The 18,425-nt window shown below is 36.7% G+C and overlaps 2 protein-coding genes across 2 annotated transcripts in view; one reads left to right on the top strand and one right to left on the bottom strand.

Annotated features, from left to right (window-relative positions):
• Positions 1-683, bottom strand: part of NUBPL (nucleotide binding protein like) — a 56,148-nt gene extending 55,465 nt beyond the window's left edge. Inside the window, exons 1-2 of the mRNA XM_015813073.1 lie at positions 496-683; positions 112-259 (exon numbers count right to left, since the gene is read on the bottom strand). Coding sequence (XP_015668559.1) covers positions 112-259; positions 496-558 — 211 coding nt within the window. The 5' untranslated portion in view covers positions 559-683. The remainder of the gene's footprint in view (positions 1-111; positions 260-495) is intronic.
• Positions 684-2,406: 1,723 nt separating this feature from the next.
• Positions 2,407-6,831, top strand: DTD2 (D-aminoacyl-tRNA deacylase 2). Its single transcript, XM_015813078.1, has 3 exons — positions 2,407-2,531; positions 3,476-3,545; positions 6,383-6,831. Exons 1-3 carry the CDS (start codon positions 2,421-2,423, stop codon positions 6,706-6,708), a joined length of 507 nt encoding a protein of 168 aa, XP_015668564.1. The 5' UTR covers positions 2,407-2,420; the 3' UTR covers positions 6,709-6,831.
• Positions 6,832-18,425: the final 11,594 nt, after the last annotated feature.

Raw genomic sequence — 18,425 nt, 5'->3', positions numbered from 1 at the left:
GTGTGTGTGTGTATACACACACACATACACAAAAGGCAGGGAAAATGTAATAATAGTAATATATGGAACACATACATTAAAACGTTTCCCAACATAATATGAACGTCTTACCAGCAGTTGTGGACTTTCCTACGCCCCCTTTACCAGAAGCTACAAGCAGCACTTGCTTAACTCCTTCAATCGGCTTTTGCTTCGGAAGCCCTCTAGCCATGATCTTGCTACGCTTGTCTTGGAGGACACCATCCTTTGTATTTGATGACTTTAAAGAAAAAGCAAGAGTGTACACGTTCAAAGGCTTGACCTATGCATTAGTTTGCCGATAAAAAAAAAATAGCAACCTAGGAAAATGTCCCATCTCACAGTTAATTGCCTGCTATTTTTCTTGAACCTCTTGCAATTCCATAACTACAGAATCATTACTGTTGCATATGATAGCAAGTCAGGTATCACACTTATGAAACAAGCCAGACAAAAACCTGAGCATTAAAAGCCTACCATTTTTTTCAAATTTGCCGCCACTAGGTTTAGCCACCTTATGGAGAAGAGATTGCCAACCATTTATCTTGTTCGAAATCCCCTCCAGTATTAACAGGAGTTATTCTCGAGCAGCTCCCCTACAGTTTTCAACGAAGGAAATTGACACTAAGCAATTCACTAGTCAGGTGAATCTGATAGCTAAGAGTTAAAACGATAGAGTTGCATTCTGCGAGGAGTCGCTCGCCTCAAATCTTACAGGAAATGAAGGGAACTAAGCCGGAAGGGTCACCCGTGAGAAACTGATACGTAGCTAGACACTTCCAGGCACCAGTTCTTGCTAAATTACTTCCGGTACAATAAAGCTAGAGCGGTTCTTTTGTTTTTTTATCTCGAGGAACTATAGAGTAGACTCTATTTTCTAGAACGGCACTTGCAGAGGAAGCGACAGTAAAGACGCTTCCCGCGTTTCCCTTTGTTCACTGCGCTTTATTTCATATTTTTCTCACCCTTGACAACTCAGCATAGTGGCTGATGAATTCTTGGAGTTGAAGTTCACACATCTTAAAGTTGCCAAGGTTGAGAAACACCGATTTAATGGGTTATTTCCTTAAGGGTCTGGAAATAGGGAGATAGGGCGGTATATAAATTCAATAAATAAATAAATAAATAAATCTTTTAAAGACTGCGAGAGCAAAACCTTTTCCAGCTATTCCCATCAAACTATTACAGCTGTGGAAGGATGTACACAAGAAACCGCCTCTGCGTTAATGGAGACTTCCCCCATCAGGTCTTCTGAGAATTAGAAAAGCAAACCTCTCGAGGGCCCAATAGGCATCTTTAGGACACAGGCACAGAAGGGAAGAGTCCTCCGGTCATTCAAACCTGTTCAAAACGCAGTAAAACGTGTTCACTACTTTCCCCCAACGGGATTGGAGCCACGGTGAGATTGTTCCCACAACATTGCAAGAGGTGTAACCCCCAATATTATCAATCTCTTAAACAGCCTGCTATCTATGGCATCAGTTTTATTTTTAAATTGCTTTTTAAAGTTTTTAGTTCTTTTTTATACATCCCATCTTCTCCTCCCACTTACACAAAAAGCAAGTGACCTAGCACATTTGTGCTAGTTTACCCAAGAAAGGAAATACATTTTAAAAATGATTGGAAGGACTGCCTGCTGCCCCTTATGTTGCTTGGATGTAAAAGATGGAGTCAAAAACAATAAATTTCCCTCTAAAGTACATGACATTTAAACATAGCTCTTTGGGTAACCATGATTTTCCCATAGTAACTAGATCAAAGTTTGAGAACTATACCCCAAATGATGTCCCAAAAAAGTCTGGGTCAGTTTCCTAACTCCCATCAGAAAACAAAACCCTTTTTCAGCCTCCTGTTAAGCAGAGTGCTCTATAGGGCATCCCAGGTATTTCCTGCCTTTTTTAACCAGAGTCCTGGAACCAGCTTCACTTATTTCCCCAAATTTATTGCAATCCTCTGAGTTCCATAAAAATGCAGAATCTTTTATTTGGTCTTCCTTTTTTTCTTTCAGTCATTTGGTTGTGTCACAGAACATTTAAAAGAGACTAAATAGAGTTGAGTTTAATATTGTCCTATACATGTGTCTGATTTACAAAACAGGAGGAACCAGTTAGATTCTCTTGTGTTGTCAAGCTTTGTGAAATAATTCTAAATTCAGCTACTGTTTTCAATGGACAGTTTGTACAGCTTTCTAGTTTTGTACATGTGTGAAGGCAGAGAAACGAATTGTCTCTAAACGAGTCTATGGCCATGGGATAGATACAGAGAAAGAATACAGAAAAGAAGTGGGAGGAGTTTGCCTCATCTTAGAGGAGGAAGTGGAGGAGGTGCTTGAGAAAAAGACTGGAGGCCGCGTTTGCTTTCCTCTGAGTTGCCTGTTTGTTTGTGTGTGTGTGTGTGCATTTATGGCGGACCCAGACCTGAGCCCACTAGCTCGTGTGCTTTTGCAGCAGTGTCTGCACGCGCAGCTGCAAGTGAAGCCTGCTGAGCCGGATTCCGAAGCCAGATGGGTAGAGGTAATATTAGCATTGCGAATCTTGCCGGTTGATGGCCAAATTCTTCGCTTTCCTGCATGCTTGTATCACTGTCATCCTACAGACCTGTCCCCGAGATCCGCAGTTCATCTTTCAACACTGCAAATTAGATTTTCATGTTGTATATAATCTGCCTTCCTGAAATAAACAGGAACTCATAATATGCATTATTGCAGTAATCCGTAACGAATTTTTCATAATACGGAAGTACTTCACCTGGTTATTAACATGCCTCCCCTCTGGTGCCCAAACTAACTTACTAGAAACATTTCCGGCACTGAAAAATATACTTAATGGTTTAGGATTTTACCGCATGTAAAAACTCGCTTGCTTTGACCAGTGTGACATCTACTGACATAACTCGTTAAGATTGCACATGTCTCTTCTGCATATTTTCAAAAATATGTAGGCACCTTCTGATTTTTCTTATGCAGTTGATAGAAACAGCAGCCATATGTTTATTCTGAACATATTTCAAAATACGTTTAAGAATATGATACAGGTCTTTAGGACATCTGGAACATAAAAATATTTACTACTTTGTCACTAAAATATATTTCTAAATGTGTAATATTTGGAATTTCAATAGGGAAGACTTCTAATTTAATCCAGCATAAACTCTTAGTTTCCTTTGTTTTAAAAATGAAGCTTGCTTTAGCATGCCAAACAAAACAAACAAAAACACAGAAACACAAACATTTTATCAATGTATTTTGAAATAAATTATTTTTCCTGACTACTCAGTAATCAGGAATCAAACCTCATTTAATTTGGTGAATCTTATTTGTTAATCAAAATTTGTAGGATTGTGCAGCTGTACTATTTGGACTCAGAATATTGTTTTTAAATTACAGTAAACAGTAAATCACTCTCCAAATCAATCAATATATAACAATACTTCAATATATGTTTGTCATTTTATATAGATCCAACGTGGTCTTATTATCTATGTATGTTTCTTCAAAGGGGCTGGTGAAGATATTATTCCCAAAATGGGTAGGTTTCCAAATAAAATATTCTTAGAACTAGTGATTAAAAGCAGTGTATGTATTGTGTTTGTGCGCAAACAAAAGTTTGTTCTGTGAGAAAGGTTAACCAGGACAGACATTTCCTTCTAAACTACAATTGTACCTATGTCCAGTTCTTGTTAATAGAGGCAATGAACATCATTACTAGAATTCCTATATTTATCTTTAGATCTAAGTATCTTTGATATGTAAATTTAATTTTTTTAACTAATTTTTTTATGGTTTGATTTGGAAATAAACGGGGAAGTGGCACCAACAAAATTTTATTTATTTTTATTTATTTATTACATGTTTATGCCACCCATCTCAGTCAGGTGATTCTCAGCTGTTTACAGGTTATAAAACAAGAAGAAAAAAATCATTAAAACATTAAAACTACACAGATTAAGATTTTAAAAACTATACTAAAACCAGAATTAAGAGATGGATGGGATGGGGGTGAGATTTTCTTACCTCATCAACCACTTCCAGCAGTGTGCTGTGATGTGCTGTGCTGTACAATTCCTCTTCTAAAAGTACAGATAAGGCCAAAATCCTTTGTTGCTTCTGAGGCCCTATATCCAATATTGTATAAAACACACTCAGCTAAATCATCGGCAAATGCTTTCCATCCAGAAGCATCCTTTGGTTGGCTTTGTAATTGCTTCCGACACGAATACAACAGGCAGCTAAATCATAGGCACACAATTTACTTGTCAGTGCCAAAGAACTCAGCAAACCTGAGCCAGTCCAATTTTCACTACTATCCAAGCCTGCAGAAGTTAGACAAGTACCTCTGTTTTTATAGTTTTTAAATTGTTTTGACAAAATCAATTCCTATATATTTATTAATTAAATAAATAGGAAGTAGTCCTTAGAAAGTTTAGTTAGACCTTACTTCAACTAGTAAATAAATATTGAGAGTGGCATCTCAATATTACAGATAGTTGTTTGAAAAAGGGTCATGAGACTTATTGTTTGCTGGACAGAAACTTTTAGAGAACAGTTCTCTAAGTTATCTAATTGAAATGTAATCATTTCCAGCTCCAAATTTTTTTAGACTGTGTGTAGAAAAATAAATGCTTCAGGGAGCCAGTAGAGGGAACTAGCATGTAAATAAATGTTCTATTTGAGCCAATATAAAAAACTTCATACTACTCGCATTTCAATTTATATAGTAGGTGCTGTCATCGCTGCATTTGACCATTAAGAATTGATGCATGAATATTTTCATTTGTTTTCTCCTCCCTGTTCTTTCCTTTGCATCTTGTTTTTTAGACTACAGGTGAAACTCAAAAAATTAGAATAACGTGCAAAAGTTCATTTATTTCAGTAATGCAACTTAAAAGGTGAACCTAATATATGAGATAGACTCATTACATGCAAAGCAAGATAGTTCAAGCCGTGATTTGTCATAATTGTGATGATTATGGCTTACAGCTCATGAAAACCCCAAATCCACAATCTCAGAAAATTAAAATATTACATGCAATCAATAAAACAAGGATTGTACATACAACAATATCGGACCTCTGAAAAGTATAAGCATGCATATGTACTCAGTACTTGGTTTGGGCCCCTTTTGCAGCAATTATTGCCTCAATGCGGCGTGGTATGGAAGCTGTCAGCCTGTGGCACTGCTGAGGTGTTATGGAAGACCAGGATGCTTCAATAGCGGCCTTCAGCTCTTCTGCATTGTTCGGTCTCATGTCTCTCATCTTTCTCTTGGCAATGCCCCATAGATTCTCTATGGGGTTCAGGTCAGGTGAGTTTGCTGGCCAGTCGAGCACAGTAATCTCACGGTCATTGAACAGGTTTTGGTGCTTTTGGCAGTGTGTGCCTCTCCATTCTTCCTCCAGACTCTGGGTCCTTGGTTCCCAAATGAGATGCAAAAGTTGCTCTCATCAGAAAAGAGGACTTTGGACCACTGAGCAACAGACCAGTTCTGTTTTTCTTTAGCCCAGGTAAGACGCTTCTGACGTTGTTTGTTGTTCAGGAGCGGCTTGACAANTGCACTGACTCCAGCCTCAGTCCACTCCCTCCAACACTTTTGAATGGCCTTTTCCTGACAATCCTCTCCAGGCTGCGGTCATCCCTGCTGCTTGTGCACCTTTTTCTTCCACACTTTTCCCTTCCACATAACTTTCTATTAATGTGCTTTGATACAGCACTTTGGGAACATCCAACTTCTTTTGCAATTACCTTTTATTTATTTTATTTATTTATTGAATTTATATTTTTGAGGCTTTCCCTCCTTATGGAGAGTGTCAATGATGGTTTTCTGCACAACTGTCAGGTCAGCAGTCTTTCCCATGATTGTGATTCCTACTGAACCAGACTGAGAGACCATTTAAAGGCTCAGGAACCCTTTGCAGGTGTTATGGCTTAATTGGCTGATTAGAGTGGGACACTTTGAGCCTAGAATATTGAACCTTTTCCCAATATTCTAATTTTCTGAGATTGTGGATTTGGGGTTTTCATGAGCTGTAAGCTATAATCATCTCACTTATGACACATCACGGCTTGAACTATCTTGCTTTGCATGTAATGGGTCTATCTCATATATTAGGTTCATCTTTTAAGTTGCATTACTGAAATAAATGAACTTTTGCACGATATTCTAATTTTTCGAGTTTCACCTGTATGTGAGCAGGACCTGTATTATTTTACTGATCCACAAACTTGTTCTTTTTAAGGTTTTTTCATACTAAAAACTAAAGTATAAATGTGTTCAATAAATAAATATAATTTAAACATGCATTATTGATAATGTATGATATGTTTGAACCTGCTAATCAAGAATTCTCCCCTATTGTTTTTTTGTAGTCAATACAATCCTGAATGTGAAATTAAGCGAATGTGAAGATGGCAAATATGTGTCTGTTTTGGATTTGCCAGGCAACATACTTGTAATACCACAAGGCACACTGGGTGGTAAATTGAAAGGAAGAAGAATGCAATATCATGCTAACATTGAAAAAGAAATTGGGCTAGAACTCTATTCTCAGTTTGTGATTCAGTGTGAAAAACAACTGGCTGCTAATATCAAATGTGTAGAAGCTGGTGTAATCCTGAAGCATGGCACATATGGAAACCGACAAGTATTGAGAGTAGATACAAATGGACCTTTCACTCATCTGATTGAGTTTTGAGAAATATGCGCTACAGGTAACAATATCCTTAACTTGATGCTAATGTTTGTGTGCAAAGAAAATAGAAACGTCTACCAATAACTTAGGCCCACATGGATATATTTCTTTTGTACTCTAGAAAGAGTACAGAGAAGAGCAACAAAGATGATTAGGGGACTGGAGGCTAAAACATATAAGGAATGGTTGCTGGAATTAGGTATGTCTAATCTAATGAAGAGAAGGATGAGGGGTGACATGATAGCAGTATTCCAATATCTCAGGGGCTGCCACAAAGAAGAGGGAGTCAAGCTATTCTCCAGAGCACCTGAAGGCAGGACAAGAAGCAATGGATAGAAACTAATCAAGAAGAGAAGCAACCTAGAATTAAGGAAAAATTTCCTGATAGTTAGAATAATTAATCAGTGGAACAACCTGCCTCCATAAGCAGTGAATGCTCCAACACTGGAAGTCTTTAAGAAGAGATTGGATAGCCATTTGTCTGAAATGGTATAGGGTTTCCTGCCTGAGCAGGGGGTTGGACTAGATGACCTCCAATGTTTCTTCCATCATCATCATCATCATTATTATTAACTACATGATCTCATATTTCTTCTTTATCAAACTTTGAAAACAAACAATAATTCTGTCACTGAAAACAAAAAGCTCCAACAGAAGGTCCATGAATCTTTTCATCCAACTCTTAACCTATATAGTTTCTTTTCTGCCCACACACATACACAAACACACATACACACTGTACACACACAGACACTATTAACCCTATCTATATACACTTACACACACACACACACACACAGACCATATACTTCCTATTACGTCTAACCTATATTCTATTACTATCACAAAATTTCTTCTTCTCTACACTAGACAGCTTGATGACTTTGGGCAAACCATTTCTGAAATCTTGCCAAAAAAAATTGCAGGGACTTGTCTAGGCAGTTTCCAGGAGTCTCAGAGGTGCATGTATGCACACATTTTTTTTAATAAAGAGAAAAAGGGTAATTAGAATTTTGATTTTGAAAAGTTAAAAAAAAGTCCAAATAAGGTTTATTATGATTAATCATAATAATCATAATAAACCTTACCATGGAAAAATGCTTTTTTTAAATCTTGAACATGATAGAATGAGACTTTGAAGGTTGGACACTAAATATTAAAATTAAAGGAGAATAACAAATGTGACTTACTAATACAGAATGAAGCAAAATATTTTAACATTGGATATATTGAAAGATATTTTTGAACCAGAGACCTAATTTTAAGCAGACCTAAGTCTGCTTCTTAGATAGTATTAAAAATGGTTTGTAAGAGGAACAAGTTTTATCTGAAAACATTGAGACCTATTTTAAAGTATATTTAGTAATGGCAGCCTACAAGAATGACATAGAAAAAGATGCTACACTAGACTACAAAGGAAACCTGCTTATGTCTTATTAATTAAAAGAAACATACCAATAAAAATTAAGAGAGTGACCAGGATAATTTTCCTACATTGGATTTACAAAAGAGACTTCAATCAATCAGAATAGAGCTGGAAGGGATGTTGGAGGTCTTCTAGTCCAACCCCCTGCTCAAGCAGGAGACCCTATACCATTTCAGACAAGTGACTGTCAAATCTCTTAAAAATCTCCAGTGATGAAGCATCCACAACTTTTGATGGCAAGCTGTTCCACTAGTTAATTGTCTTCTCTCCTTGATTAGTTTCCATCCCTCATTTCTTGTCCTGCCCTCTGGTGCTTTGGAAAATAAGTTGACTCCCTCTTTGTGGCAACCTCTCAAATACTGGACTATTGTTATCATGACTCCCCTCCCCCAGTTCTTTTCTCTAGAGTAGCTAAAACCAAATCTTGCAACCGTTCTTCATATGTTTTAGTCTCCAGGCCTTTAATCATCTTAGTTGCTCTTCTTTGCACTTTTTCCAAAGTCTCAACATCTGTTTTGAATGAGATGACCAAAACTGGATGCAGCATTCCAGGTGTGGCCTAAGGCTTTATAAAACAGTCCTGATACTTCACGTGATTTTGATTCTATGTCCCTGCTTATACAACCAAGGATTGTATTAGCTTTTTGGCTGCTGCTGCACACTGCTAACCCCTATTTAAATGATCATCCACTAGGATTCCAAGGTCCCTCTCACGGTTACTGTTTTTGAGCCAGTTTTGCCTAATCTGTACTTCCTTGTACCTTTGGTTTTTCCTGCCTAACTGTAAATCCTTGCTTTTCTCCACATTAAATTTCATTTTGTTAGATAGGGCTCATTGTTCAAATCTGTCAAGATCTTTTTGGATCCTGAGCTTTTCTTCTGGGGTGTTGGCTATTCCTACCAGCTTAGTGTCATCTGCAAATTTGGTGAGTTCCACTTCTAGCTTTGAAGAATTTTGTTAGAAAGCACAAAGAAAAAATGGAAAAAAAAAACTAAAACATCATTTGAAGATCAAGATTGCTAAAAGTAAAAATAAGGAATATAAAGTTGGTTTATTCAATGTTTATTAATGTTAAAACAGATACATTATTTCCAGTAGACTTTTGTTGATCAGGACTAAAATGACAAGGCTTTAGGGATTTATTAAATATTTAAATTAAATGAGAACACTTAAATGTTCCCATATTTAACTAAATTATTTAATTAAGCATCTAATTCCCATATTTAATTTTTACTTCCCAGATTTATATGGGAAGAGGAGATAATTTGTTTTCTAAGGCATGTCAAACTTGTGATGTCGCGCGACGTATCGGGACTTTTTCCCCATTGCCAGCAAACGGGTGGGCACGGTTTTGGAGTGACGCATCCGGCCCGTAGGCCGGCAGTTTGACATGCCTGTTCTAAGAGAAGGTGATAAATTACTAAAATTGTTTATATTTGTGATAAAGTCACTTCTTTATATATTTCTTTTTCATTATTACATTCTTTTTTTTCTGTTTTCTTCTGCATCTTTTCTTTTCCTATGTTTTTTTGTATTTTTATCTTTGCAATTATAATTCTTAATAAAAATACTTTTTAATTTTGGAGATTTTTGCCATGACTTTGGGCAGGATTATGGCATCAATGGATGCTGGATTGTAGCATGATCAATCTCTTCTTTTCCTAATAAGGGCCTAAATTCCACCTCTGTCTCCTTTGTTGATGCATTCAGGACATAGGTATAACTTCTGTAATTCTTGGCTTTCAAATGAATAAATTGAAATAAAATATGGTTCTCACATTGTCTCCCTCCCAATGCTAAAATTGACTCATGTTGATAAAGGTCACCAGGATTTATCTGAATGAAGTTCAGATTTTTAAAAATTGCACTGCACATTAGCTCTTTGGATCATTCTGGACTTGCAGTTTCTACTGGAAAACAGGTGGAAAACAGGTGGAGGCTGTGGTAAGAGAGCCTTTGACCAGCTCTGGCCAGTTGTTGCCTTTTTTGCAATTAGAGGCATTGATTATAGTAACAGCAGTAACTCATACCCTTGTCACCTGGGTATGAGTAATCATAGTCATCTGGACTATATAGAACAGGAGTGTCAAACTGCCAGCCCGCGGGCCGGACGCGTCACAAAACCGCGCCCACGCATTTCCGAAAATGGGGAAAAAGCTCCGATAGGTCGCGCAACATCACGTGACGTTGTGAGTTTGACATGTCTTATATAGGCTGTCTTGAAACCACCTGAAATCTTTGGCTCACACAGAACCTGTCATACCTATTACAGCAATGGTACATCATTGTTAAAAGAGCAATGGTTATTGATTTGTTTCCAAATGCAATTCAAGGTACTAGCTATAACCCAAATGTTTGGAGGCACAGATTAGCATCTTTCAGGCTGTTTGAGACAGAATCTGCACATCCAAGGTGTGCAAATGAACTAAACGCATTTTGTGAACAGAGGCTCTGTCATATTGTGTTAAAGGATGAAGACATTTTCTGCTGGGTAACAATTCCCTCCTTAAATGCTACGGTTCTTCGCATAATATGCTGAGTCATGTTTAGATAGAGTTTATGAATTGATGATCTATGTTCAGTGACACATTGACTCATCACAGAATTCACATAACAGAAATGACATTTAGCTTGGCAAGTCTTAATGAACGGGATTCAGGTTTGAAGCCGCAGAGAAATTCAAGCAAGGTGGAATGACTTGCCTTTCAAGCTGAAAACTGGGCCCGTTTCCAAGAGCGCATTGAAGCACAAGTGCTTTCTCAGCCCAGCTGGGAAAAAACAAGAGACCCACAGGACTTGAGGCTTGAAAACCAAAGTAAACAGCTTCATTACAGTACTGGGGGGGGGGAAATCAAGCCATTCCTCAACTTCCGGTTCAGGATAATTGAAATTTTAAACGATGTACAGCGCCCACGCGTTTAGACGCAGGGAGGGTAGCCGTGACAGGAGCGCCACGGAGCGTGGCCCTGCGAGTGGCTGCAGAGAAGGAGCCGCGCAGGGAGGAAGAACGAAATCAACAACTTCCCTTTAAGGTCTGAGAAAGCAGCTTCTCGGCCGCTTTGGCGGAGGGACCGGAGCTGCTCGATGGCTCCGGGACCGATTAGGCGGCCCTAAATGCCAATTCAAGCGGAGAAGGGGAAAAGAGGACGAAGGTGGCCCCGCCAGCAACTCCTCCTCCTGGCCGAAGGGAGGGTGCGGGTTTCCCCGGAGAGGCGGAGGCAGAGGCGGAGGGGCGAATTCCGATCCCGGCGCGGTGGCAGCCCGAGCAGAACCCCGCCCTGTGCAGCCAAGCCCGCCAGCTTTCCCTTGGCAGCGGCTCCCTACAGGCCGGTCACTTTCCCTGAGTTGCCGGAGCTCCTCGTTGCCCTCCTTTTCCTGGGGCCGGACGGGAGAGGCTGGCCGGGCTCGCCCACTCGGGAGGCGGCGGCTGCGGATGGGTGAGAAGAATCTCTTTCCTTAGGGAGCGTTGGCGGCTGGCAAAATGCGTGCCGAGCTTGGGGACACGTCAGGAGAGAGAAGCCACATTGTTAACTCAGTTTAACTGATGCGGGGGAGAGACGGCGGGCGGCGAGCAGCTCTCCAGGGAATGATTGTAACTAAAGGTAGGCGCTCATTGAAACTATATAGTGTGAGTGATATGTAATCGAGGAAGAGGTGTAAAAAAAAATTAAAAAAGAGGAAGAGGTGTAAAAAAATAACTTTTTAAAAGGCTATGGATCAACGCATACCAGACTCTGTTAAATGGGAATAACTTTTTTTTAAAAAAAGAAAAATCTCTAGGTCTGCAACCCAAGGAAAATACATTTGGAGGAAGTATGAATGGATCTGATACTGTACTGTGGTTCCTATTTGCAGAATTAAAATATTCTGCAAATATTCAAAAACAGGTTGGTTTTTGATTGTTGATGTGTTATATTCTCTCTCTCTCTTTTAGTTTCTTTGATATTCAAAGTAATCCATTCTGAATATGGAACAGGATGCTTGTAGTTCTGGGTACCTGTAGAGATGAGAGAGAGAGAATGATGGACACACAAGTTACCATGTGATAGCACAAATGCTATGACTTGCATACTTGTATCCGATGTAAGGATGGAAATAAGTTATAGCATTTGTGTGATGATATAGAGTACATGGCATCATTTCCGAATCCACACTTTGCTGTAGACCCTGCAAGGATATAATTTTGATAACTCTGGAATATGTTCCAATTTGTAGTAATGCAAGAAATATCAATATAAGAGTATTTCTACCTCATGGAAGAGTCATTGTGCTCTTTGATCTTGGTTGTTCTCCTGCAGACATTTCATTACCCAACAAGGTAACGTCATCAGTGACTAACACTGATGATGTTTTCTAATTGGATAATGAAATGTCTGAAGAAAACATCTAAGATCAGAGAGCACCAAAGACCCTTCACAACAAGAAATATCACACACACACACACACACTTTATCCTGTTACTTCATATAAAAGTTAAAGGAATAAACTTTGAAGTTATGGAAGTTTTGAAACATTTCAGTTCAAGTCATTTTCCATACTGGAATTAACATAAAGTATTTAACAAAACATTTAATTTTGTAATAAACTTTCACATACAACTGTTATCTTTAAACAATACAGTAACACTAGTTGATGTTGACTCTAAACGACCCTATAGTTAGATTTTCTCCATGAGAATATAAGATTGACTCTTTTTTCTGAAGGTCCTATTTGATATATATACCATACAAGAGCATATAGTTTACATGTTTGTTAAACAGTTCAAATTGATTTCATTTTTAGGCCCACTTTTTAAAAAAGCACCTCTAAATCCCAAGAGGAAGATTGGAGATCTTAACAGAGATCAACAGAAAGTCAGAATAGACAGAACAATAAAAGCTAGTGTCACATGGGTCATAAAGTCAGATAGGCTGGAGAAAAGGAAAGGGAAAATGTATTGAGTGAAATTCATGAATAGACCAGTTTATCCCTGACTTTGCAGCACAAATTTATTCCATGTTTCACAATATTGAAAACTAAAAAATGTTTTTAACGAGTACTCAAATTGCGGTAGAAAAATATTTATTGTATAGAATACCAACATTTAGCAGCTAAAACTTTTTTTTTTGCCAAATAAGCAAATTTATTTTGAGATAGAACAGCTATTTTGACCCATTCTCACAGAAACTTAGCTAGTGGCATAGCTTAGCTGAAAACATAGTGTCTACATAAAAGGAATTGTGGGACTTCTGTAAGTATTTTTTTTTTAAAGTATCAATTGCACAGGTACTTGTCTATCTCCTAACTGGTTTAGAAAAATGCTTAGCTTTACTGAATGGATTGCACTGGATTGTATACTCAGATGCTAAATGCTATATATTATTCAACTCCTTTATTTAAAATAGCAAGGAAACTTGATACAAGACTATTTTTGTTTCTTACATTTACTTTTTCATTAGATTTCTATTTTGTCTCTTCTCCAAGAATTCAAGATGGCATGTAACAGTCCATCCTCCATTTTTTCCCTTATAATGGAATAACTGGTAATAAGAATGTGTTGCATGGTTACAAGATTATAAAATAGTTCCTCTAATTACCCTTTCAAATCATTTTAACATTTAATTGTAGTCTGTCAATCACATTTTTCTTCAGAATATTTTAATCTGCTCTCCCCTTTCTTCCAGATACTTACAATATTCTATGCCTCCTATCATGATCAGTCTTTTATTAGGGGATTTTTTTTGCTTAAGGAGAACAGGTCTGAAATATTATGTAGTTATGCAACTATTCAGGGTCTCCCATGTCTGCAGATACTTTTTAACCACATAAGGATGGAGATCATTGTTAGCAGCATATTATTCCAGAAGTATTTTTATGTATATTCTTTTTTAAATCATTAAAATTTCATGGTAATGAACTAAAATGAGAATTTGGGTAGTGGTTCTATTGACTGATTTTATTGATATCCTTTCTTTGCCAAGATTTAGTGTTCTTAATGAATGCCAAAACTAGGTACACACTTTTTTCCTTCTTAGGACTACCATGTAATTAAATAGAATTATGATTTATGGTTGATAGATTTGAGTTGACTGTGAGAATTGAATATGGTCTTATTATACAGTTAAGCAAAAATGACATATTTTTACAACAAAAATTACAGATGTTAATAATTTCAGGTAAGGCAAGACAAATGTCAAGATAGAATTAAAATAGATTTGAATTTTTTGAATGAATATTAACCAAACATTCAGAAACCAATCCACAAGCTCTGAGAACGAACCTTCACCCTCATCCTACACCCAAACTACAGATATTTCCCCTATTGCAAATTTGAATTTTTATAGTTCGCAGTAGTCATAGATGTGTAATCTTTTCATGTTGCAAAGCTTTAATATACTTTGAATATTCATCCTATTTACTTATTATAGTTATCTTGTGGGGGGAAAGTTCATTATGTCATTCATATGTATGTTACTGTAGTTAATCATGAATAGAATGTCTCTTTTATGAGCAGAAGGGGAAATTGTATCACAAAAATGCTAGGGCTTCTGCTGCTGTTTCATCCAATAAATGTTTGCTCAGATATGTTCCTCATTTGGTTAAGTAGCACTTGTTCTCAAGGAAGTGCATAGATATTTGCAAACTCAGGGATGAATCACATTTATACAGTTCTGAAGTGAGAGAATCTTAGTTTATTATATACAAATCAAATATAAATTGGGTCATACTTATATAAGGTGCATCAGTAGATTCATATATTGGAAGGGTTTTGAATTAGAAAAGCTAATTTCCAAATTGTTGGGTGGTACAACAAGTTGCTTCCTACCACCTCTTTTAAACATTCCCATTCACATGTCATTGGTAACAATTCAGCATATGTAGAATGTGCACCCATTTATTCATGTCATACCTAATGAATCTAAAGTACTTACTGCACTGGTGGCCTGTCATGGTTCCGATAGATGAGACCAACTAAAACAGAACTCTGAGGTTTGAGTTTTCCTCTAAGAACATGTTTATTAGCTACAAAGCATCCGCACGGTCAAAAGCGAAACCAAGACTAATGTTTCCTCTAAAAAGTTACAATATTACAAAGTTAAACTTCCCACCCCAGTACTATGCAATCAACTACATTTCCCAATAGAATAGTTTGGCGGGCTTTCTAACAAAATGCTCAGCCCCCAGTCTATGACCTTGGTTCCCACGGGAAAGAAAATTGTTTAGACTAGCATAAAAACTCTATCACCCTCCTCCCATTCTTGTGGCAACTGAAAATGAGCAAGATGGCTTCAGCCAGGTTTGTTGCAGTGTTGACATGGTCATTGCAAGAAAAGCTCCTGAGGCATATTTGTAAATATAAAATAAATCATAAGGTGAAATATTGAATGTTGTTTGGAATCAGAAATGTATTCGGTTGCATAAATAGCCACTTGCTTTGAAATATAATCCAAAAACTCTGCTGTATCACACCACAGGATTTATATTTGAGTAAATTATATTGACTTCAGTAATGCTCTTTGTCCCCCAAAATATTGCACCTACAGCATATGAGTGAAAACTTTCAAGATATTGCCAGGTTAGTAGCAATGAAAAGGCTGTAAATAGTTTACTGTTTGAATATTAATACTCTCAAAAAAGACCAAGTTAAAGTCCAGTAATAATTCCCTGCAACTAAAAAGGCTAGACAACATGTGAATATTTCTAAACCACTTTTGAAAGAGTTTGACTATTTGTATATTTAACATATGCTTTTATAAAAATTGTAATTGCTGTTACTTGTTTTTTAAATCTTCTTGTTTTCTTGGCATAGAAAAATGCTATTTTTTATAAGTGAAATGGATTCTGCAATCTACTAAGATTAATCATTTTATTTGGCTCTACCACTACATGATGCGGATTAAACTACTATGCTACATTAACAGAATATGGAGAACTTTTTATGCTATTCGATCTACTTAGACTATACAGTATATGCTTTATCATACAGATCCTAATAGAAATGGAGAATATCTAGAGAAAATATAGTAGTTATAGTACATGACAACTATCATGCAATTCCTATTTGCTTTACCACACATGCCTCAATGTGATAGGCATTGTTTTTGTAAAATAAAATGTGTGGCCCTTTCTACAGTATATTTGCCACCCTAATGTCACTTAGAAATGAGGTTATTATTTTCAGTAGGACTTATTACCTAGCAAATGAATCTAGCTTGCATTAAGAGGATTTTGTTCCTCTGTGTAGAAACAGCTATCATAACAGTATAAATAATTAATAAGCCTGTTCTCTTAAATTACATCAGATAATCAGATCTCAGTGGACAGCTTAACTGCGTTCGTGTCTGTTTCTTCTTTTAATGGTATAAATTCTCTTCTCCCTACAATTAAATTATACTATGACAATACAAAGAATTTACCCTGAAATTCATGAGGAAAATCAACTTTCAGAAGAAAACTCCAGATGAGTTTGTACAAAATTGACAAAAATATTTGTAGAAACATGTATTACATATTGTCATGTTTTATAGAAATGTTCAGTGCATTGAGAAAATAAATCATTGGCAATACTTCATATAAATTAATGATCATATAAAGTAAAACATGAAGTTATAAAGAGGCGTACTTTTATTCTCAAGTTAACTCTTAAATTTGATGAATACTATACAATCTGAGCCAATTGAATTCCCTTTACATGTATGCTTCTTTCATTATCCTTTTTTTTCTGAATTTTATTTTCTTGTCATAAGAAATCAATCCTATATGGAAAGAATGTTTAATGTTTGGTTTTTAGAATAGCAGTTCCCAAAAGTTAAGATAATGCAATTCCCTAAAATTATAAATGAATCCGTGTGATTCCCAAATGAATATAACTAATTATTCTTTGAGTTTATGTTTGGGCAAGAAATAAACATTCCACTTTTAATCACTGTATTTTAACCTATATTTTCCAAGGGTTCTTGGACTTTAAAATATTGTACTGGAAATGCTCACTATGGATTTCCACAAGTATATCAAGGAGCAAAAGCTGGAGTGAGTTTTGACAATGCTTCTGTTTTGTTTGCACAAGACTCATCAGATAAGAGTTAATAAAACTTATGGCACCCTTCCTTATTGCTGAGAAAGTCCCAGGTACAAGTAGTCCATGACTTACAACTATTCATTTAGTGACTTTTAGAAGTTATGAAGGCACTAAAAAAAAGTGACTGGTGACCAGTTTTCACACTTACGACCATTGCAGCATCTCCATGGTTACATGATTAAAATTCGGGCACTTAGCATCTGGCATGTATTTATGACAATTGCTCTGTCCTGCAATAATTCACAACCACATTCACTTAACAACTGCAGTAATTGGCTTAACAACGATGGCAAAAACGGTAATAAAGTAGGGCAAAAGTCAAAACAGCTGCCTTGCTTAGCAATGGAAAATTTGGGCTCAATTGTGGTCATAAGTCAAGGACTACCTGTAGTCCTGACCTACAATTTGAGAATTCCTGAACGAAAACTTCTAGGGCAGGATGGGATCCAATTTTCCTCCTAACAATCTGAACTGGAAATAGTTGGTCTATAGAACAAGACTTTCAGGGTCCTGTGATGTTTATTAGTGATATTTATTAAAAAGGGCATTATGGTTGCAGCAGAAGAATTCTAATGAGTTTCGGCTAAGAAAGCTATATATATATACAATCTAATGTGGCAAAAAACCTGTTTTGTCTTCTCATATGTTTTTGATTCAGATGAGAAGAGGGTTGTCTCTTCTGTTGAAAGGGTCAAGATACATCTATTGTCTACTATTGTCACTGTGAGAATAAGTTATAGGTGAAATACATGTTCTATAGTCAATACCACACTGTGTTGTATAAAAAATAAGGACCCTGGTAGCAACACAGTTCTCTTATGTAGTGTGGTGGTTAAGATGTTGGAGACCCAAGTACATATTCAGACTTTGTCTGAAGTTAGTTGGGTGGCTTTGGGTAAGTTATTGTCATAGAGAGGTTATGGGGAAAAATCAAAGAAGGAAGTACTCCACCTTAAATTTTTGACAGAAATGTAAGATAAAATTTAAACAAATAACAGTCTACAAGTGATCTTTCTTGTATGCTAGCATTGCTTCTTGTAGATATTACAACATTAAGCAGTTGCCAAATTTTAAGAGATTTTAAGAATTACGGTTCAAGAATTATTAATACTTCTAAAATGCAGCAAAGCACCCTGAGATTAAATGTTGTAATTAAAATATGTCATTTCCACTCTTAAATATATTTATTATATATTTATCCAGGTGCCCTTTTTCATTCAGCCAGTAAATGCTGA

The sequence above is a fragment of the Protobothrops mucrosquamatus genome, unplaced genomic scaffold (assembly GCF_001527695.2).
Source record: "Protobothrops mucrosquamatus isolate PMUCROS unplaced genomic scaffold, P.Mucros_1.0 scaffold133, whole genome shotgun sequence".
Taxonomy (NCBI): domain Eukaryota; kingdom Metazoa; phylum Chordata; class Lepidosauria; order Squamata; family Viperidae; genus Protobothrops; species Protobothrops mucrosquamatus.
This window is presented reverse-complemented; position numbering and strand designations above follow the sequence as displayed.